The sequence below is a fragment of the Urocitellus parryii genome, chromosome 3 (assembly GCF_045843805.1).
Source record: "Urocitellus parryii isolate mUroPar1 chromosome 3, mUroPar1.hap1, whole genome shotgun sequence".
Taxonomy (NCBI): Eukaryota; Metazoa; Chordata; class Mammalia; order Rodentia; family Sciuridae; genus Urocitellus; species Urocitellus parryii.
In genome coordinates, this window is record NC_135533.1 from 156,329,062 (window position 1) to 156,352,018 (window position 22,957).

General features: G+C 43.2%; 1 protein-coding gene and 1 pseudogene across 5 annotated transcripts in view; one reads left to right on the forward strand and one right to left on the reverse strand.

Moving 5' to 3' along the window:
• The window catches only part of Klhl22 (kelch like family member 22), a 39,251-nt gene that overhangs the window by 11,572 nt on the left and 4,722 nt on the right, over nt 1-22,957 (forward strand). For all 5 annotated transcript variants that reach the window (XM_026401745.2, XM_026401743.2, XM_026401748.2 and 2 more), the window contains exons 3-5: nt 3,397-3,562; nt 8,270-8,988; nt 17,302-17,494. In XM_026401745.2, the coding sequence (XP_026257530.1) occupies nt 3,397-3,562; nt 8,270-8,988; nt 17,302-17,494 (1,078 nt within the window). The remainder of the gene's footprint in view (nt 1-3,396; nt 3,563-8,269; nt 8,989-17,301; nt 17,495-22,957) is intronic.
• LOC113191858 (large ribosomal subunit protein eL32 pseudogene) lies at nt 11,651-12,038 on the reverse strand (annotated as a pseudogene).

Sequence of the window (22,957 nt, forward strand, 5' to 3'; positions counted from 1 at the left end):
CAGACCACTACAAAGTGCATGGGGAAGTACTTCAAGAGGCTGGCTACACGTGGAGTAAAATGTTTGGGAATCAACTTACCAGGCATGTGCCAGGTCTGTAGGAAGATGACTTGCAAGACCTTAAAAGAGACCACAAGGGTGACTGGACACATAAGAAGGTCCACTGTGTTCATTGCAAAGATGCTAGCTCTCTCTTTGTTTACCTAGACGTTTAATGTGTTTCTTCCTAAGAGGGTTTATTGGGAGGAGGTGCACAAGCTAATTATAAAGGTCAAGTGAAAAAAAGCAAGCAGCAGTTAAGAAATTGTTGAAAGCAAAGGTAATGAAAGGAGACCAGCCCTAACCTGGACATATTATGAAGCTGAAGTATTTGAAATGGCTTCTGGTGGGTAAAGAAAGGAAAGATTATAGAAAAAGTCTAGGAATTTTGGAAATGTCACGAGCACATCAAGAACTTTGTAGGTGATAAAAAGGCATCATAAATCAGGAAGGGGTAGACAGACATCAGGGTTACCAAGTAGAAAAGCATTAAGTCAGACCTTTGTTTTACACCTTATACCAAAATTAATTTCACATGGATCAACAGTTGTTTTTGTTTTTGCAGTGCTTGAGTTCAAATCCAGGAGCCTTGTACATGCTTGGAAAGTACTCTACCATTGAGTTAAATCTTAGCCAGATCAACAGTTTTAAGTGTGAAGTATTAAACAATTAAAAAAAATTAGAGGAAAATATAGGGAAATGTTTTCTAATATAATCAACCCAGAGGGAAAAAGTCCTTCTAAGTTTGACGTAAAACTCAGACACAAGAAAGAAAATGATAAATTTGACTACATTAAAAACAAAACACATGTGATGGGACACACCTATAATCCCAGCAATTTGGAATGCTGAAGTAGGAGAATTGCAGGATTGAGGCTGACCTTGGCAACTTAGACCCTGTCACAAAAATAAAAAAGCCTGGGGTATAGCTCAGTAGCAAAGTGCCAATGGGTTTAGTCCCCAGTACCACAAAATACAAAGACTGCTGGGCACGTTCCTGTTATCTCAGCTACTTGAGGTGAGAAGATCACATGTTAGATGCAGCCTGGGCAATTCAGTGAGACCCTATTTCAAAACAAAAATTTTAAAAGGCTATGATAGAGGGCTTGCCTAGCAAGTGTGAGGCCCTACGTCAAATCCCCAACACTACCTCCCTGCAAAAGACAAATTTATGCATTCAGAAAGCATCATAAAACCAAAAGATAGGGGCTGGGATTGCCTAGCATGCATGAGATTCTGTATTCAATCCCCAGCACTACAAAAACAAAAATGAAAAGGTAGGAACAAAATTCAACTAATAGAAAATTGGCAAAAATTTTTCCTATTCAGAAAAAAAATTTATAAAAGGTTCTTAGACACATGATGAGAGTTTTCTGTCTCATTCATTGTAAGATTTCTCCCTCTCATTGTAGCAGAGTTAGCTTCCTAGGTTGTGGGTGCAGAGGAGGCACTTGGCTCCACTGTAGGGAATGATGTAAGAAGAGCAAAGTGTGATTGTATGTCCCAGCAGCTGCTTTTGTGGTAATTAATCCTGGCATATATAGATGCAGAATGCTGTGGGGTGGGGAGACTATCCATTATGCAAAATAGCAAGAAAATTCTAACTAATCTAAATGTAGAACCTTATTCACATAGATAAGGATCAGTTTACAAGATGTTTAGTTAAGTAAAAACTAAGGTGCTGAATATGAACTGCCTCAGGAATAGTGAGTGCTACCCTTGGGAGGGGAACCAATTGGAAGCTGGGACATGAGGTACTAGCAGATTTTCAGTAGATTTTAAATCTTGAGCAATGTATGTTACCCAGTTGAAACACAAAAATCTATCTATTTTTGTTTTGAAATAGGGTCTCTACTATCTTCAAGTGGCTCTACTATCTTCAAGTCACATTTAAATCTTCAGCCCTTGGCTGGGTCTGTAACTCAGTAATAGAACACTTGCTTAACATGTGCAAGGCCCTGGGTTCCATCCCAAGCATAGCAAAACAAAATAAATCAAACAATAACAACAAAAACACTCCAGCCTTGGCTGCCAACTTTTTACTTCTCAGTACCTAATCACATGTCCTTACTTGGTTATCTCACAGGCATCTCACGTTGACCATGTCAATGACAGGACAATGACTATTCTCCCTAAACTAGTTCCTGAATTTTTACCCATTGGTAAGAGTATTCCCATCTACCCAGCAGCGTCACCCGGCAAAGTCCCTGAGTCCTCCCTGCACTTCCTGAAATCAGTCTGTCAGTAGATTCTCTCTCCTGTGCCCCAGTAGAGCTCTTCAGAACTCTCAGCTGTGACTGCAGCCACACTAACCTGTCCAGGGCCTAGGTCACCTGTAGGAGCCTCCTGTCTAACTGATCTTCTTACCCCTCCAGCCCTTCTTTAGGCCCTTTGCTTTAGGCTTCCAGAATGTTCGTTTATGCCACACTCTGTAAAATTCCCACACAGCAGAGTCTCATTAAACTCAGATTTTAGTGCACACAGTCTACCCTTCCCTAGAGGTAACCAGGCCTGCCGCCCTGCCTGGTCCTGACTCACCTCCTACTTATTTCCCCCTGTCTTGGCTGCCCTAAGCTTTTCCTTGCCCCAGAATCTGTACACCTGTCTCCTTACCTGGGATGCCCTCCACTGCCTGGCATGTACTGCTACCAACCTACCCTTAGGTCTCAGTTCCTTGGAGGAGCCTATCCCTGCTTCATCTCAGTGCTCCAGTGAGTTACACCCAGATCAGATGCCCTGTTGAGTTCCTTCCCGGCATTTCCAAATCCAAAATACCATGTTTCTTTTACTTTTTTCTTTTCTTTCTTTTTTTTTTTTTTAACTTTTCTTGTTTGTCCTTTGCTAGCATTAAACTTGTACATAGGAATCTTACCAATGTACTTCATGATTATCGCTTCTTCTCTGGAAATTGTTATTAGCATTTGGTCGGAGCTTAATAAACATATATTGAATGCAATGACTGTTATTTTTATTACTTGTTTCCCACTAATTAGCATATTCTTTCCAAACATACTCTGGAGTAGCTGCTGCTCTGACCTGAGAACTGCACTAGTGAATGAAGCAAAAAACAAGCAGGCATGGGCTTGCCTTCATGAAGTGTATATGGGGCACCTGAAAGCCCATGGAAAGGGAGACAAGTGATTTCTAGAATGGCTGCCCAGACTCTCAGGCTCCTTCCATAAGGTGACTTCCATGTGCATGCTGCTTACTCTGAGCATAGAGTGGTCAGCATTCTACTATGCACACTGTCAGGCAGCCCACTCTCTGTCACCCTATTGGGTACTTGATTCTCCTTTCTAAATGTTCTTTGTGGCTTGGACTGGTATCTGACTATGGTCTTTTCTCTTAACTTTGCAGAGGAATGTTTGCTGGGGGATTGAAAGAGATGGAACAGGAAGAGGTCCTGATCCATGGTGTGTCCTACAATGCCATGTGCCAAATCCTGCATTTCATATACACCTCTGAACTAGAGCTCAGCTTGAGCAACGTGCAGGAGACACTGGTCGCTGCCTGCCAGCTTCAGGTAAGGCTCACCTCATCAAGCAAAGCAGATCTGTATCCCCTTGGAATTTCTCCAGATACCCATGGTGCCCACTGGGTAGTGGCATTGGTATAATGTGGGTCAGAAGGGTCAGGACACCAGGCAGTGAAAAAGCTAAAGCAGAGTGACTTCCAGCACCCCTCAGGCAACCTTGTTTTTTGCCTCTGCCCTTTACTCTTTTGCTGCTCCTTCTCCCTGACTTGGTTTCCCTGCCAGGAAAAAGATCTTGCAGAAAGGCAAGTGGGGTGACCCTGAGGCTTGTGTATGTAAGGGTCTTTGTGCCATGATGTCAGTGTCCCCAGCCCAGCACGTGCAGGCCTTTTCTGCCTGCTTTCTATGTTCAGCCACTCCCATCTCTTTAAAATTGTTTTCAGATACTTGTTTCCTATAGAAGTATAGAAATTTCTGAAGGTTTGGTGGTGTGTCTTGAGTTTCAGAAGATTTCATTGACTCAGTAGTGTGGGAGCAATTACACAGGGCTGGACCTTCAGGTGTTAATCAGAAGCTCAGTCTAGGTTGAGTCACTTCTTCCCACTTTTCTAGAAAGTGAAATGAAATGTTACACTGAGTTTGTCACGCTTGACTTTTTACTCAGGTGAGAGCTTGTTTGGGCCAATTAGGAAAAACTCAACCTGTCTTGTGGGTATCTGGAGCCCTACCTGGCACACCAAGGCTGTGGTAGCCTCCCACACCCTGCTTGCTCTCTGATTAGGTATGAGGTGTTCCATACATACTTGTTAGGCTGATCGAAGCATGATTTGTCTTGTAGTACTTGCATGAGGGGTGGGTGGAGTTGACCTAGTGTGGACTTTATAGCAGAAGATTTTCCTTGTGTTCTTTCATTCAGAGATCTCTCTTATTCCTACCTCCCTGTCATGGTTACATGGGAACATTCATCTGGTTCTCCAACCTCCCAGCACTGCCCTTTCCTCCTCAGCTGGCTCAGAAAATCTCCCCACAGTGTGACTGAGATCCTCCTGTCCCTCTCCTTTTCCATGTTGTGCACCCTCCTGGAGTTCCCCTTAGTCTCCTTGATCTGAGTCCTTTGACCACTGTACCAGCACCCTGGGCCCAGAACCTCAGACTCCTTGAGCCTTTCCATCTTTTTCATTCACTTTATTCAGGTTTGGATAAGTCCATCCTCTTTAATCATGCTTGTAACTGTCTCTGTTCTGTTTCCATTTCTTTCACATTTTGTTCTGGTTTCTGTCTCTCTATATCCTCCTCCTAGCTGGTTTCTGCCCTCTCTTCCTCCATGCATTGCTCATGTATATGGATACCAAATTATCCTCCATAATACTACTTTCCTTCTCACCTCTCAGCACAGACACCACAGTCTCTGTTGGTTTGACCATTGCTTCTGAGAGCCCAAGGCCATCTTGGGGGCAGCAACTGACTTTGTTTTTAGTGTATTTTTTACAAATCAGTGTTGTATAAAGCAAATTTAAAAAAAAATTTTTTTTGTAGTTGTAGATGGACAGAATGCCTTTGTTTTATTTGTTTTTATTTTTATGTGGTGCTGAGGATTGAACCCAGTGTCTTACACATGCTATGCAAGCACTCTGCCACTGAGCTACAGCCCCAGCCTGTAAAGTAATTTTACCTGGCATAACATCATGGAGTCCATTCGTTACTATAGCAAGTGACTACTGGTAGCTTGCCCCTGTATGCTGTGCTCTGTGCTAGTCCAGGATCTGACTTCATAGTGTCCCCAGAGACCTGGGTCTGAATTCCAACAAAACTCTTCTATTTATTTATTTATTTTATTTTATTTTTTGTACCAGGGATTGAACTCAGGGACACTTGACCACTGAACCACATCCCAGCCCTATTTTGTATTTTATTTAGAGACAGGGTCTCACTGAATTGCTTGGCACCTTGCTATTGATGAGACTTGCTTTGAACTTTTGATCCTCCTGTCTCAGCCTCCTGAGCCACTGGGATTACAGGCATGCACCACCATGCCTGGCTCAACAAAACTGTTCTTTCTGGGTCACCCCATGCAAATGTTTCCCTTCTCTGTGCCTTTTGTGGGCCTCTGCATGGGTGTGCCTCGGCTGTATCCCCCATGAAATTCCATCTATCACAGGGCTCTGAAAACAGGATAGGAAGGATAGGATGGGAAGCAGAGAGGTTCAGGTGTGGGAGACCAGGCTCTTTCCAGGGAACTGCTTCTCAAGCTCATCTAGAGCGGGCTCTCACATTCTCCTCAAAACCTGGTCTTCAGGACCCAGGCCTATGACAGAAGTAGTAGTTTAGAAGAAAGAGGCAAAGCAGAAGTACCTGCTAAGGTATAAAACAAGTGGTCAAATGAAGACTTTCAGAATCTAACACAGCACCATGAGAATATCTCATGTGGAGCACATACCTCCCTAACAGTTTGCAGGTGTCCATTTAGCCCTTAGCATATCACCTGGTAAGCAAGCCTGAGCTTTCTTTTGAATTTTAAAAAAGAGTTAAATATTTATTAATAAGCTTCAAATACCATTAAATTCCACTATGTGCAATAGTTAATTTGTTGATTAGGTACAGTCCTCCCTCTGTGTCCTTGGGGAATTTGTTCTAGGACCCCCTGCAGATACCAAATTCCAAGGATGTTCAAGTCCCTTATAAAATGGTATGATATTTGTATATAACCTATGCACATCCTTCTGTCATAAATTATCTTTAGATTACTGAAATATCTAATCCAATGTAAATGGTATGTAAATAGGTGTTATGCTGTATTCTTTACGGAATAATAACAAGAAAAAGTCTATATGTGTTCAGTACAGATGCAATTTGTTTTTTCAAATTTTTTGGGAGCGGGCTACCAGGCATTGAACTCAGGGACACTCTCAACCACTGAGCCACACCCCCAGTCCTATGTTATATTTTATTTAGAGACAGGGTCTCACTGAGTTTTTTTTCCCCTCGTTGTTGTTGAGGCTGGCTTTGAACTCACATTCTTCCTGTCTCAGCTTCCCAAGCCACTGGATTTACAGGTGTGCACACTGTACCTGCCTTGAATATTTTTTTTTTACCTATAGTTGGTTTCTTCACAAGTAGAACCTGCAAATAGAGAAGTCCAGCTATACTCCCATTTTTATTTTTATTTATTGGTACTAGGGATTGAACCCAAGAGCTGAAGTCTTTACCAGTAAGTTTACTTTTCATTTATTTATTTATAAAAAATATTTTTTTCCTTTGTAGTGGACACAATACCTTTATTTTATTGGTATAGATGTTTTTTATGTGGTGCTGAGGATTGAACCCAGTGTCTAACACATGCAAGGAAAGCACTCTACCACTGAGTTACAACCCCAGACCTATTTTTTTATTTTGAGACAGGGTCTTGCTAAGTTGTTGAAGGTCTTGTTAAATTGCTAAGGCTGGCCTCATATTTATGATCCTCCTGCCTCAGCCTTCTGTGTCACTGGGATTATAGGCATGCACCACCATTTCTGATTATATTTCCATTTTTAAAGAAACTCTAAAATCCCGTTTCCTAAAGAATTTATCAGCACCTGGTTTGTCATTCCAGGTATTTTTCACTAGAACATATCCTTATGTCTTTTCTTCTGCCATGCTTTGCCTATCAGAGCCCAGGGTATCCTTGAACAGCATTGGCAGAGAGCAGGTCAGGTTATAGATCAGTTCTTGGCTCCTTCTCATCCAATTGCCATTCTCTCAGTTGTTTTCCTTCCCATCCATCAGTGCTTCTATGCAGTTGAGAATATGTAATTCAGACACTTGGGGACTCTTTTCTCACTGGAGTCAAATAGGTCTCTTGACTCAGGCAGGAGTCTCAGGATGGCTTGCCAGATTTTCAAGAAAGCCGAGTCATGGTCTTGAGGTGAATGCTAGGCAGGTATCTGGAGATGCTTTGCTGGAAGTTTTGATTGTGTGGGTGATATTGGGCCTGGGCCTGGGCCTCATGGGCTCTGGTGGGATCTCTGGGCTTGCAGCTTTGACTGAGCTGCCTATAGTGAGGGTCTAGCAGGAGAAAAGAACTGGATATATGTTTTCAGTCCCTTTACTTTTGGAGAGGCAGACTCTTATAAAAAGCCCTAGGTGGGGTCAGGGAGTAGTCCAGGGCACCTTCCTAATCAGGGATGCCTGACACAGTGACAGTTTATGTTGCTTCATTCTTCTCTGGAGAGCCTGTACTTTTGATGTAAAAGATAATTGGCATATATGAAGGATCTCCTCTGTGCCAGCTAGTTCCTGTGCATTTGTCAACATATTCCTCTCAACTTTAACTATTCCTGTTTTATAAATAAGGAAACTGAGGCTTAGAGATTAAGAATATGCCACAGGGGCTGGGGATGTGGCTCAAGCGGTAGCGCACTCGCCTGGCATGCGTGCGGCCCGGGTTCGATCCTCAGCACCACATACCAACAAAGATGTTGTGTCCGCCGAGAACTAAATAAAATAAATATTAAAAATTCTCTCTCTCTCTCTCTCTCTCCTCTCTCACTCTCTCTTAAAAAAAAAAAAAAAAAAAAAAAAAAAAAGAATATGCCACATTTGGCCCACTTGGTATGTTTCCCAGTCAGTCTGTTGTAATCCCCAAATATCTCTAGTGTGTCCGTAAAGGTTAGGGACAGTTGAGAGGGGCTGTGTAAGCTTTATTTCTGCCATCACTCTATCCCACTCCTCAATGTTGTTGGCCAACCCAGGCTTAAGTGGGTGTCCTTCTCTTTGCAGATCCCAGAAATTATCCATTTCTGCTGTGATTTCCTCATGTCCTGGGTGGACGAGGAGAATATCCTTGATGTCTACCGGCTGGCAGAGCTTTTTGACTTGAGCCGCCTGACGGAACAGCTGGACACCTACATCCTCAAAAACTTTGTAGCCTTCTCACGGACTGACAAGTATCGCCAGCTTCCCTTGGAGAAGGTCTACTCCCTCCTCAGCAGCAATCGCCTGGAAGTGTCCTGTGAGACTGAGGTGTATGAGGGGGCCCTGCTCTACCATTACACCTTGGAGCAGGTGCAGGCTGACCAGATCTCACTGCATGAACCTCCCAAGCTCCTTGAAACAGTGCGGTTTCCTCTGATGGAAGCCGAGGTCCTTCAGCGGCTACATGACAAGCTGGACCCCAGCCCACTGAGGGACACAGTGGCCAGTGCCCTTATGTATCATCGGAATGAGAGCCTGCAGCCCAGCCTGCAGAGCCCCCAGACGGAGCTTCGTTCAGACTTCCAGTGTGTTGTAGGGTTTGGGGGCATTCACTCCACACCATCCACAGTTCTCAGTGACCAGGCCAAGTACCTGAACCCCCTGCTAGGAGAATGGAAACACTTCACTGCCTCTCTGGCCCCCCGCATGTCCAACCAGGGCATTGCAGTGCTCAACAACTTCGTGTATTTGATTGGAGGGGACAACAATGTCCAAGGATTCCGAGCTGAGTCCCGATGCTGGAGGTAGGAAAGGCTTCTTGTTGGTACCTTTATGTTCAGGTAATACTGAAGTGCAGGAGTCATGTATTAAGAAGCCTGGTCAGCAGACATGTGAAGGGCATGTCACCATAGACTTAGTTCTTCAGTTTGCTTTTTACATGAAGGTTGCAGCTTGTCAGAGATATTCTTGTTTTGTAGAATAAAGTCCAGGTGAATTCAGAGAATGTGGACTGTAGCGATACAAGGAAAAGGGGCACCAGGATTGCTTTCTCCCCGCCCCCCTGCTTCTCAGAAATCTCCTTACTTTGGATCTCAGCTTTGCCATGGAGGAGCCTGACTGGCTCAATCAAAGGAGTAGGAAGCCACGGCAGGAAGAAGCTAATGAATTCTGGACAGGGTAGCTGCTTCTTTCATCTTGCTCTCTCTTAAGCTTTGCTGTTTTTTATTTCAGCTTCCTTGCTGGTCTTCTCTGCTCTTACTTCTCTTTTAACTGTCCCACATGGTAGAGGATGACTTCCTGCTGCCATGCCCACCTGAGAATATGCTCAGCCTGAGGATCAGGAAGGGCCAACAAACAATATCGAGCCTTCTGCAAAATTCTCCTTGTCCCACTATACATCTGAGTGCTAGGTACAAGGTCCTCCTGGGAGGAGGCAATTTTCTTAGGGGGTTTTGTGGGTTGCTATGTTCTATTGGATGCTTCTAGCTCTATCAGTCAGAAGGCTGAGATCTCAGAGATCCATTTCTTTGCACAGAGCAACAGACAATAGGTCAGGTTACCATAATGACAGCTACCAGTGGGTTTCCAGGGGACCCTCTACCATACCTTGGTGCATGTGGAGTCACCCCACCCTACTGGCTGAGAGTGCTAATTGCTTTTTGCAGCCCTGAGCTAGGCACTGACACAGTTTTATGTTCATGTTCTGTTTTCTGCGGTAAGGGTGGGGGTAGGGTCTGGCTTGGCTGTGCCACTTGGATACAAGCGTAGTGATCCTAAGAAAGAGACAGCCATTCCTCATCCACTTCTGCTTTCAAAGCCCCAGGAAGCAATCGGTCACCTTTGTTATACCAATGTGACCTAAAACTTGCCAGTAATATGTTGTGATTAAGTAGACAACTCTGCATCCATTCCCTGGGGGTGACAGCTGCCTGCCCCTGTACCCTGTCCTCCTATAATGGGCCGTTGATCTCAGTTTTGCTCAAGACAATAGTCCAGATTCACTTCTGGTGGACATGTGCTATAAAACCAAAGCCCAACTCTGGCTGAAGCTAATACTAACCCCTGTAATCAATAACCACAGTCTCAAACTCCAGACTGGGAACTGGATCACAATGGTAGGTAGAGTTGGTGAGACATGCCTTGAAAAGAGTAGGTACTCACAAGGTTGAGGTGGTGGGGAGGGCCATGGCATGCTGACCTGCCTACCACCTAACTTGTTTTTCTATCGTTACTACAAAATGAGAAACTTCCTTCATCTCCCAGTGGTCTCCAAACTACCAACCAAATGCATCTTTTGTGTGTACGTGTGTATTCCTGGACATTGAACCTGGGGCCTCATGTATGCTGAACATTCTACCACTTTAGCCCTGAATTTCTTTTTTAATTTTATTTTTCCTGATTTATGGTTTTAATTACAGGAATGTAAAGATCATTAAACATTATAAAGTATTTGAATGTAATTCATGACACATACATATTATGCGTATATACGGAGAAAAACTGTAGAGCTGACAAATGCCAGTCAGTTGTTAAGTTCATTAGGCACATGTGATAAAACCTCCTCTCAGGTCAGAAAAATAAATTTTCTTCACTTTTTTTTTTTTTTTTTTTTAAGAGAGAGTGAGGAGAGAGAGAGAGAGAGAGAGAGAGAGAGAGAGAATTTTAATATTTTATTTCTTAGTTTTTGGCAGACACAACATCTTTGTTTGTATGTGGTGCTGAGGATCGAACCCAGGCCGCATGCATGCCAGACAGGCGCGCTACCGCTTGAGCCACATCCCCAGCCCCAAATTTTCTTAACTTAATAAAGAATATCTAGTAAGAAAAATAGGGAAACATCTTATTCTGGAAACAATTAATTTCTCTAAAATAGGAATTAAAAATAAGACAGGGAAGATATTATATCCATCATAATGTTGTTAATAGTCAGCATGCTATTTGAAGCTCTAAACAATAAGACAAAAAGAAAGAAATATGGGGTAAATGGATTAGAAAGAGAAAACTACCCTGCAAAATCCTAGAATATCAAGTAAAAATTTATGAAAACATTAATAAAATAGCTAGTTAGAAGATCAATATAAGAACATCAATAGCTTTAATAATAGAGATGAAACAATTTTAAAAAATAACAAAAAAGGATCCCATACAAAATAGGGAAATTATAAAATATCTAAGAATAACTATAAAATGTGTAAGATTTATATGGATAACCTATACTACTTTACTTAAGAGCATATAGGACCTACATAAACAGAGTTATACCAAGTCCTCTGCAAATTATTATACTAAATGTAATGAAACACAAAATATAAACAGATGTTTTTCTAGGACAAGATAATATAATTTCAAAACGAATTGGGAAAGGTGTACATGCAAGAATAGTCAAGGTTGTTTTTCTTTTCTTTTTTGGCAGTTTTTATAGTTTATTTAAGCACACACAAAAAAATGTGCCCATGAGCCACCTGTTCATTTCAGTCTGGTATTGGAATTGGTGAATCTGATGGCCTGCTGGGCTGTTCCATGCTGACTTTAAGGTTCTTGAAGGAAACATGGTGAGCAGTCATAGTACAGGAAGGTTTGTTGCACATTAGCAGCACTTCCAGCTCCTTGATAATGGGGATCAGGAACTTCTGGAGGCCTCTGGGCAACACATGCTTTGTTTTCCTGCTGCTCTCATACCAATGTTTGTCATAAGGATCTAGCCCTTAATCTTCTCTATACCCTTTTGTCAGTATCTCTGGGTTTCTACCAGTTGTGCTTAATTTTGGCATATTAGTCTTACCAGGTGCCAGATGAACTTCTTGGTCCTCTTTTTGACAATTTTGGGTTTCACCAGAGGTCTGAGGGAAGCCATGATGCCAAATAGGAGATGGCTGCTACCTTTGTAGACAGCACAGAGCAATAGACCCCACAGCATTCTTTAAAAGACCAGACCAGACTGGGGTTGTAGCTCAGTGGTAGAGTGCTTGCCTGGCATATGTGAGGCATTGGGTTTGATCCTCAGCACCACATAAAAGTAAATAAATAAAATAAAGGTATTTTTAAAAACAGGGCTGGAGGTATAGCTCAGTGGTAGAGCACTTGATAGCATACCCAAGGCCAGTTTCAGAAGTCTCAGTTCATAGATGGTTGACTCCTTTGCCTTGAGTCCAAGATGAAGCAAAACATCATGACAGAAGAGCATGGAGGAGGAAAGTGGTTTAGGACATGGCAAACAGGAAGCAGAGAGCAACCCTGAGTTTCTTAATTTGAATGTTCTAAGAGATTGGCTCTTTCTCCATTTTCCCCCTTCATAGTTCACAAGCCTTAGAATGTAAAAAAGAAATATTTTGCAGTAGGTTAGAGTTTGCATTCTAAGGAGTTAGTACTTGCCAGGTTATATCCTTAAGCTCCGATACAAACAGGGCATGGTGGTTCAGGCAGCAGGATGGCAAGTTTGAGGCCAGCCTGGGCAACTCTACCCTGTGTCAAAATTTTAAAAATAATAAAAAGGGCTGGGTATGTAGCTCAATGGTAGAGTTCCCTGAGTTCATTCCCCAGCATGGATATATAAACTGCATGTGAAAAGTTACCTTTCTTAAAGCAAATTGTATTTACCTCCATGATGCCACATTTTCTCTTCTTTCTTTGATTGCATCTATATTTATTTGATTGCATCACTTTACTATAATGAAATACCTGAGGCAACTAATTTATAAAGAGAAAAGATTTATTTAGTTCTTAGTTTTGGAGGTTCAAGTTCTAAGATCAAGTCATGTGTGTGTGTGGGTACCCATTGATTTGTCCTCTGTTAGGGCAGATGGTAATAGTGGGAGCATGTATGCTGGACCAAGTAGTCACACCTCGAACTAGGAAGTAGAAAGAGAGGAAGAGACCACTGTCCCACAGTCTTCTTAGTGACCTGAGGACCTCCCATTAGGCCTAGCATCTTAAAGGTCTATAGCACTCCCAGTACTGCCACCTTGAGGACTGACTCTTCATATATGAACCTCAGACAATCATCCAAACCACAGCAATTGCCCATGTTGTTCTTATACTTTTCCTTCTGGGTACCAGTACCCCTACTATTTAACACTTAGTAATAGCATTTCCCATGTTGTCATGTGCCCTGACTTTACCTAAAATAATAATTTGGTTTTTTTTCTCCTTTTGCATTGCCATGGCTGTTAATATTTTAAAATATATTTAAATTTAGAATTTTTTGATAGATTTTAAAACATTAATATCAGGGAAATGCTTAAGTCATAGAAATACAGAAGAAAAACAACCTACTAAATTTAACAAGGACCCTCCCTTGTTAAATTTTTGTACCAGCTCTAGATTTCACCTCTGAGTTTGCAGTAGTTTTGCATTCCAAAAAATCTGGATTAGAGTTACTTAGTCAATAAAAGGTGCTGTAACCAATACCACAGACTGAATATCTTAAACACAAACATATATTTCTCATAGTTGGATCCTAGGAAATACAAGATTATGATGCTGGTTGGTCCTGGTGAGGGCTCTGTCTTGCTATGTCTTCACATGGTAGAGAGAGCCAGCACTATCCTCTCCCTTTTATAAGGGTAATAATAGCATCATGGAATCCCTATTGTTGTGACCTTATTACTTCCCTGTCTCCAGGTACCATCACATAAGGTATTAGGGCTTAAACATAAGAATTTGGGAGGACCCAAACATAGTCCATAGCAGTGACTAAAACTACATCTTTTTATGCAATAGTAAAGATTATTTTTATTAGGAAAAACATTTGAGGATCTGTTCTGACAAAATGAAAAATTAATCCAATGAAGAGGAGCTATACAGCTCAGTGATACATCCCTTTCCTAACATGGATGAGACCCTGGGCTCAATCCTTAGCACTTAAAAGACCGGACACAAAAAAGAAAAAAATCCACAAAAGTTTGGTTATGTCTAAATTTTTGACATATTGTGTCAGTGTGATTGAGTGTGTGTGAGTGTATACATACACATTTTCTGAAGTCACAAAATCCAAAATGAACTTAGTCTAAGAAACTGAGAAGATAGGAGAGCAGAAGGAAGCAAATAGAGGTATCCAGAGGGTCTTGTCTCTGGTGGGAGAAGCAGATGCTGATGTGACCTGTTCCAAAATAAGGGGAGGAGAGGCATGTGCTTAAGGGAGCACAATGTACAGGAACAGCCCCATCCAGTCAATTAACAAGTCCTCCATGAGCCTGAACTGCCAGGCCCAACCAGACCTTTCCCTGGCTTGTACCTCTGTCATTCAGATCTCAGACAATGCCTTCTCAAGGAGCCTTTCCTAGTCACTGGAAGAGATCTGTGTCCTCCCTCACCCTCCCTGATTGATAACCCACTCTCCACCTAGCTTACTCCCCCGCCCCAAGGGATCTGGCATTATATTGAGCACTGGTTTGCTCTGTTTAACCTATTTCCCCTTTTGCAGTAGAAGGCAGGCTCTGGCCTCTGAATTCCCCACGCCAGGCGCTGTAGCAAGTGAGTATTTGTAGAATGAATGAATGATTTCCTTGATGGTAGTACTCTTTCATTTTCTAGTCAACAGACAGTGCATGTTTACCCCAAGCCAAATGCTGTTCAGTGATCTAGGAGTTAAAAAACGAAGTCCAGTCCTTTATACGCTCCTCACAAGTTAACAAAGACTTATACTTTATGATCCCTTATGATAGCTTTCTAGGCAGGTGATATCACTCCTTTGGGTAGGTATAAAAACTGAGTGAATGCCAAGAGATTAAAAATGATGCCTTGGGCCAGACACAGTGGTGTGCTTGGGAGGTGTGACTTAGGAGGCTTAGTCAGAAGAATCACAAGTTTGAGGACAGCCTCAGCAACTTAGTGAGGCCCTAAGCAACTTAATGAGACCCTGTCTGAAAAATAAAAAGGGATAGGAATGTGGCTTGGGACTGTGGCTCAGTGGTAGCGCTTGCCTAGCATGTGTGAGGCACTTGGTTCAATTCTCAGCACCACATACAAATAAATTTCTTTTTAGGTCCATCAACAACCAAAAAAAAAAAAAAAGAAAGAACAAGGGGGGAATAGGAATGTGGCTCAGTGGTAAAGCACCTCTGGGTTCAATCTTCAGTACCAAAAAAAAAAAAAGCATTGGTATACCCAGCTAGACAGGGACAGGTTGGTATGATCCAGATGTATTTCTTCTCTCCTGGTTTCCCCACCTCCTGAGGTACCTCTTTCCTATATTCCTGTTTAGAGGGGAAGAGCTGGCCAGGGGACAGGTCCTGGAAGAGTAGCTATAGAGTACATCTAACTTGTGGTTTTTGTTTTTTGAACTTAAGGCCTTACATGTGCTAGGCAAAGTGCACTATCACTGTACCACATCTCTGGCCCCTAACTTTTGGTTTTGGTAATGAATGAAACTGAGTTCTTCACTAGCCAGCATAAGATACAGGCCAAATAAAACTTAATTTATTATTTTCAAAGTCAGTTGAAGTAAGACTTGTTCTCCTTGGAATTGGTCTTCCTCTGGAGAAATAAAACACTCGTTTGAAAGAGGCCATAACTCCCTGGGCACTTGGGCAAGGAGGCTTCAGAAACAGAGCTGGGTAGATGCTAGTGCCAGCTGATAGATGCTGTGGTTGCCTCTGGGGAAAGGGCCAGCCATGGGTCAGTAATAGAGTTGGGGGGCTTAAGGCTCACAAGTTCTGGCCCTTGGTGGCTCAGGTTTCATCTTTTTCTCACCCAGCACTACACCTATCTGTGTGTTCCATATAGGCACAGCAGAGTGGCAGGCCTGGTTGTGGAGAGAAAGGGTAAAGACTTTCAGGAATTGGGGCAACCCCAGAGCAGCGGGTGTTGGAAAGGTGGACTGTGTACAATGAAGGGCCTTGGGTGGTGGCCTCAGGTGCTAAGCTTGTGCGTTTGGCTTTGGAGGTGTGAGCAGGCACTTTGGTGGTGTGGACAGGAGCATGGACAGGGGAGCAGCCAGGTGGAGATGACTGAGAGGTGTTTGCAGAATGGGTCCAAAGTGTAAGAGAAAGCAGTGGATAACAGTTGGCAGTCCTGGGTGACTGAAATTACCCCAGTGAAGAGTCAGAAACCCCATACAGGCAGAAGGGGAATCACAGCAAAGGAGAGGAGAGGAAACCTGAGAGGATAGTGGGGGTGGGCAATATGGAGGTGATTGATCCCATGTAGGGGAGAACGATGCTTACTGTTTGGGAATTAGACATTTTTATGAGAATTGGTAGGGAAAGAGAAAGGAAGGGCTGTGCCTTGGGTACACCTATACTACCTGTGAATGGGACATGAGCTAGCCCCCGTATCAGGAGAGGGAACTACAGTGACAATGCTGGAATGGTGTCAGGCTCAGCAGGAGGTTAGCATCCCTTCCTCCTTATACTGAACCCCCTGCCTTCTCCATACACTTTGAACTTGGGATGCTTAACATTGCGGGTCATACTCCCAGGTATTCTCAGGACAAAAAACTTCCTAGGCCCAGACTTCTCCAGCCTTATGGGCCTCTTGGAGCCAGCCCTGTGTCTGTTTTCTTGGGTGGGTTCCCAGAAACCCACAGGACCTTGCCTATTGACCATAGTTCATGGCAGAAGTTAGTGCCCCCACTAGAAACCTCCAGCTGGGGACGTCAGGAAAGCCATGAGTTCAGGGAACAAGGTAGATATTTCAGATGCATGAAAAGTGGCAGACAGGAGCCTGGCACATGCTAGATATTGCAAGGCTGAGGGTGTGATGGAGACTGTGTGCAGGGTATACCTGAGCATCTAGTTGAGAGGCTGTAACTGGAGCCTTACTGAATGGGGACAGGTGAGATGGAGGTGGCTGTGGGAATAGCTGTTGGATGGCCTGGGGTGGATGGTTGAGTGGGCTAGAAATCACCCCAGAGGTTATATCTAGAAGGGACCACCATGATAGGCAGGAATGCCGGAGGCTCCTGGTCATAGCTCCAGGCCATGTATGTGGGTGCACATGTGTGCAGGTGTGTAGCAACCTGTTTACTTGACTGTGGGTCAGCATTTCTTAGCAATTGGGGGCTGCCAGGGTGGAGGGACCATCAGGACATCCTGTGGCAAAGGGGAAGAGGCGGGAATAGGAAGTGTAGACCCTAAGGGCACTTGATCAGTGATATATTTTTCCATGTCCCCTCAAAGGTATGACCCACGACACAACCGCTGGTTCCAGATCCAGTCCTTGCAGCAGGAGCATGCAGACCTGTGTGTGTGTGTTGTGGGAAGGTACATCTATGCTGTGGCAGGCCGAGATTACCACAACGACTTGAATGCTGTGGAGCGCTATGACCCTGCTACCAACTCTTGGACATATGTAGCCCCACTCAAGAGGGAGGTAAGGAAGCCCTCCAAGAAAGGCATTCTGTCCAATTCTCTTCTCCAGGATGTACAGAGTGAGAGGCCCAGGTGTCAAGGCCAGTCAGTGCTAGTACCAGGTCAGGGAACCAGACCCAGTGAGCAGAGCCCACAGTTACCCCAAGATCCTTCACTGAGTTGATTGATGAGGACCCCTGAGGTTCAGCCAAGCCACCCGGAGAGAGGGCACAGTGAGAGAGTTCAGATACTATTCATCAGACCAGTTCCCCCTCCTGATTTTCAGATGCTGAGACCTTACCACACTACTGGCCCAGTAAACTGCTTTTACTCTGTAGTTTAATATAGATAGAAACCTCACCCTTATCTGTCACCAAGCCCACCTGAGATGAGCTGGAATATTTCTAAAAATGTCAAACAAGAAGAACCCTGAGAGAGAGGAGGGCTCTTAACAGCCTGGTTCACAGGCTTGTGTTCGGACTTCTTCACCACAGGTTCCCTGGAAGACAGGACAGGGCCTTCCAGAAGCCATTACCACCCCACCCTCGCCCCAGAAAAAAAGCCTTTGAGGTTTCATTCTTTGATTTAAAATAATAATAATGTGCATTCTATACAATAATACCTGGGTTTATTTCAATTTGAGGATGTTTAAAATTATGTTCATTATGCAGAGGTACCTATTTCTCTTTTATCCTACTGCTTTATCCCCTGGCCCAAAAACCAGCTATAGGATTCCAGGGGAAGGAAGAGGCTTTGCTGTTCCTTGCTTCCCAGGTTGCAGCCTTGGAGAACAAGGTATATGTCCTGCTAGTGCCAGCATTGTTGTTTACCCAGCACCTGCCACTGGCTGGGTACACCTCTTGGGACACTGGAGCACCACAGTGGGCTCACATAGTCTCTGCCCCAGGTTTGGTCAGCACTGACTTGGGGACCTTGGCAGGAGTTATGACCTTTGGAAGCCTCTTTCTACCACCCAACATTTTTCTCTCCCACTGCCAAGCCCCCCTGAGACTGGGACTTTGACTTCAGTGGATTGGGAGTAGGGTTTCATTGATGGGTCCAGATCCTCTGTGACTGTATCAAGAGTTACTAGCACAACCCATGTGGATTCCTATCATCCTTCCTCACAGGCAGCTGTGCTCTTCCCATTGTGGTCTTCTCCCTACTCCTTAGCTTCTTTGGGGAAAGGAAGTCTTTTGGAGGGACCCTCCTTTACTAACCCTGGAGAAAGGAGCAGATTTTGCATGGAAAAGATCAAGGAGTCACCGGGTACCACCCTGGTGTCAGATGCCTATAAACCCAGCTGCTTGGGAGCCTGAGGTAGGAGGATCGAAAGTTCAAAGCCAGCCTCAGCAATTTACCAAGGCCCTAAACAACTTAGACCCTGTCTCTAAGTAAAATATAAACAAGGGCTGGGGATGTGGCTCCATGGTTAAGAACCCCTTGGTTCAATCTTCAGTACCAAAAAAAAAAAAAAAAAAAAGAAGGTGTCCTTGAAACCTAATGGATGAGGAAGGCTTCCAGATTCCATTCCCAGAGTCTTGGAAGGCCAGTGGAGGAGGGGCTTGGGCAGTTTTGGAGCTGTGGGATTCGGTGGGGGAGGGAGCTGTAGTTCTCCAGTTGGCCACAGAGGGGCTACCTTGGCCTTCAGCTAGCTACTTCCTGGAGACCAGTTCACCTTCATGCTGTGCTCATCATCCCTTCTGCAGCTACTAACCACCTACCATATACCAAATGCTGGGGATCCAATGGTTGTAAGAAATAACAAACTTTATCTTCTAAGGGATGTATAGCCTTGCAAGAGAAACCATTATTAACTACCAGCCAGTAATGTAGTTAAACTAGTAAGTGGGATGAAAGAAATGAAGACAGAATTGAACTGAAACATTTCTTGATGCAGGCAGGACTCTTGCAGGACAATGAAGATGGATTGTTTGGGGCCATCTGAGGCCTAAAGGAAAACAGGCATCTGTTTTCATGGGAGGACTAACCTTCCAGGGCAGAAGTGACTTCACAGTCTGCCCTGAGAAGGAGGAAGCTTGGGAAGCACTTGTGAAGACAAAAAGACCTGGATGAATACAAACAAGCAAGGAAAATAGTGCAAGTCCTTTACTAGGGCCTGTGCTGGGCTGGGGCTGTTGAGGTGGAAGGAAATATGTGGGCTAAGTTGTGATTTGGAGGTAACTCACAATGGTTCAGAGACTTAAGTAATGTAAAACTATAAAATTTTTAGAAAAAAAAAAAGAAGAAGGAATCTTCAGGATCTAGGGTTGGTGAGTTTTTAGACTTGACCTCAAATGCAAGAACCATAAAAAGAAAAACTGATATTAGACCTTAAAACTTTTGCTTGAGAAAGACTCTCTTAAATGAATGAAAAGAATCTATAGAGTGAGAAAAATCTGTGTAAACCACATATCTGAGAAAGGACTAGTATTGAATATATAAAGAACTCCAAAAATCCACACACACACATAATCTTATTAAGAAGGTACAAAAGACATGAAGAGACTTCATGAAAGAAACTATAAAGATAGTAGATAAACACATGAGAAAGTGTATAAATTAAAGCCACAGTTAGAGAATGATTTATCATAATGATGGAAATAAAAAGAAGTGACAGGGTTAGGAGTATAGCTCAGTGGTAGAGTTCTTACCTAGCATGTGTGAAGCCCTGAATTTTATCTGCAGTGCTGCAAAAAAAAAAACAAAAAAAACAGATGTAGACGGTATACCGTATACCCTCTGGAAAGAGTGTGGCAGCTTCTTCCAACTATCATTGCAATTCAGCATTGCCATCCTGGAGATTCTTCCCAGAGAAATAAAAACTTCTCTGTACATAAATATTAATAGCAGCTTTATTGGTAATAGCTAGGAACTACAAAACAAAGAGAAGTTCACATAAACTGTTCTGAAATAAACCTCATTGGCTATAGTAGGATCTCATTGTAAATAGATAAATGTCCTTCAACAGGTGAATGGTTAAATAAGCTGTTGTAGACAACGTAGCAAAAAAGGAACCAACTATGGATAAACACAACAACCTGGGAGAACCTGGATAGGCATAGAAAACCAATCTGAAGCTGGGTACTTTAGTGCACTCTGGTAATACCAGTGATTCCAAAGAGTGTGACAAGGAGACCACAAGTTTGGGGCCAGCTTTAGCAACTTAGCAGAGTCCCTGTCTCAAAATTTTTTTTTTTTTTTTTTTTTATATTTTATTTATTAGTTATTGGCGGACACAACATCTTTGTTTGTATGTGGTGCTGAGGATCGAACCCGGGCCGCACGCATGCCAGGCGAGCGCGCTACCGCTGAGCCACATCTCCAGCCCCTCAAAAATTTTTTTAAAAAAATATTTATTTATTTATTTAGTTAGTTTTCGGCGGACACAACATCTTTGTTTGTACGTGGTGCTGAGGATTGAACCCGGACCGCACACATGCCAGGCGAGCGCACTACCACTTGAGCCACATCCCCAGCCCTCCTGTCTCAAAATTAAAAGAACTGGAATGTACCTTAGTGGCAGAGCACTCCTGGGTTCAATTCCCAGTACTGGGCCAAAACATAACAATACACACAGGATAAAGCTAGTCTAAAAGGTTATATATTGGTTTCATTTTTCTAACTGTGTGTGTGACACACTATACTGATATCAAATCCAGGGTGCTTTACCACTGCACTACATTTCCAGCCCCTTTTTAAAAATATTTATTTATTTATTTATTTATTTATGGTAGTTATAGATAGACAGAATGCCTTTGTTTTTTTTCTTTGGTTTTATGTGGTGCTAAGGATCAAACCCAGTGCCTCACATCTGCTAGGTAAGCCACTGAGCTACATTCCCAGCCCTGCCTCCCTTTTTTAATTTTGAGAGAGGGTCTTGCTAAATTGTCCTTGCCCAAGCTGTCCTCAAACTTGTGATCCTCCTCCCTTAGCCTCCCAAGTTTCTGGGATTATAGATATTTGCCACTGCACCTAGTTTACTTAGCAAGACTATAGAAGTGAAGAAGAGATTGATGGTTGCCAGGGATGAAGTGTAGAAGTTTAGGGTGTCAGGAAAGTGCATGTGATTGTTGTCAACTTAAATTGAATAACAAAAGAGACCACATCTCCAGAACAAAGCATTTATTCTGGAATAGTAAGGGATTGCAGTCCAGAATATGCAAGCTATTGGCAGACCATAAGTCCATCTACAACAGGTAGGGCAAGGAGAAGCCTTTAAAAACAAAAGAATTCAACATAAACTGTTTTGAAATAAACCTTGTTGACTATAGTAGGAGCTCATTTCAAGAATTGGCAATTACTAATCACTAATGTTGGGCTGTTGCTAGAGGATGTCCTTATAAAAGTAATTTACCTGGAAGTTGTTTTTGTTATAGAGATCCTTTTTAATGGTTCTTAACATAGTCATATGTGCATGAGGGAACCTGCTTTCCTGGCCCTTCCAGCTCCATTTTGACATAAGTGACTCCATTTTGGTATGGACAGCTTTTACACATAAAAGGGCAACTGGGAAATCCTGGTGGTAATAGAAATGTTCTGGGACTGCATCACTGTCAGTATCCCAATCAAGGAATTGCAATATAGATACACAAACTCTCACCATTGAAGGAAAATGTGGAGGGGTCTCTATTTCTTCCAATTTTATGTACATATGCATCTACACTTGCCTTAAAATTAAATGTTTTGTTAAAAAATAAACTTCCACGTTGACGATAGAAGACCAAAACCCTTGGTATGTTTTCTGCCCACTATTCTATCCACCTCTCTGTCTCTTTGCTCCAGTCACATGGCCTAAGTTAGTGACTATTGGTCTTGACTCTCCTGGAGCCTCTACCCACTGTGGGCTTCTCTCCTTCCAAACCAAGCAGTGCTTGCTATGTGTTGGCCTTCTGGGTGTAAGTGAGTGAGTCCTGGAGGCAGTAGGGCTAGTGTGAGGCATGTAAGGGTGGAAGTATTTTCAATCCATGGTTGGTTAAATCCATATATATAGAACCTATAGATATGGAGGGCCAACTATATTTGATTTGTTTGTTTGTTTGTTTGACCTTTTCCTCCTCATGCCAAGTTTCATGTTGGTAGGTACGATCTCCAGACAGATTTGGAAAGTTGGATCAGCAGGCCTGGAAGGTTACTTGGCTAGTGGGAGTCGGTACAATGGAGGCCACTGAGAATGGGTGATCGTTTCCCTGTGCTGTGGCCTTCTCCCTGACTGGCTGTAAAAAATAACTTAATTTTCTTGGAGTCCCCCCCACAGATGTTTCCTTTAGGGACAGAGGAAAGACAAAGGTCACATTTGATCTCTGGGTCTGTACATGAGTCCCCTATTGGGAAGAAGTCAGGGGTCGATGAACAGGAGTATAAGTCCAGCAAGAAGCCAGGGAATATTCTCCCTAGCATGTCAGGAACAAATCAGGAAGTGGTGAAACCTTGAAGCGTCATCAGGCAGGTGTGAGGTGGTGATTGGTTTTTGGCAGAAGCTGCT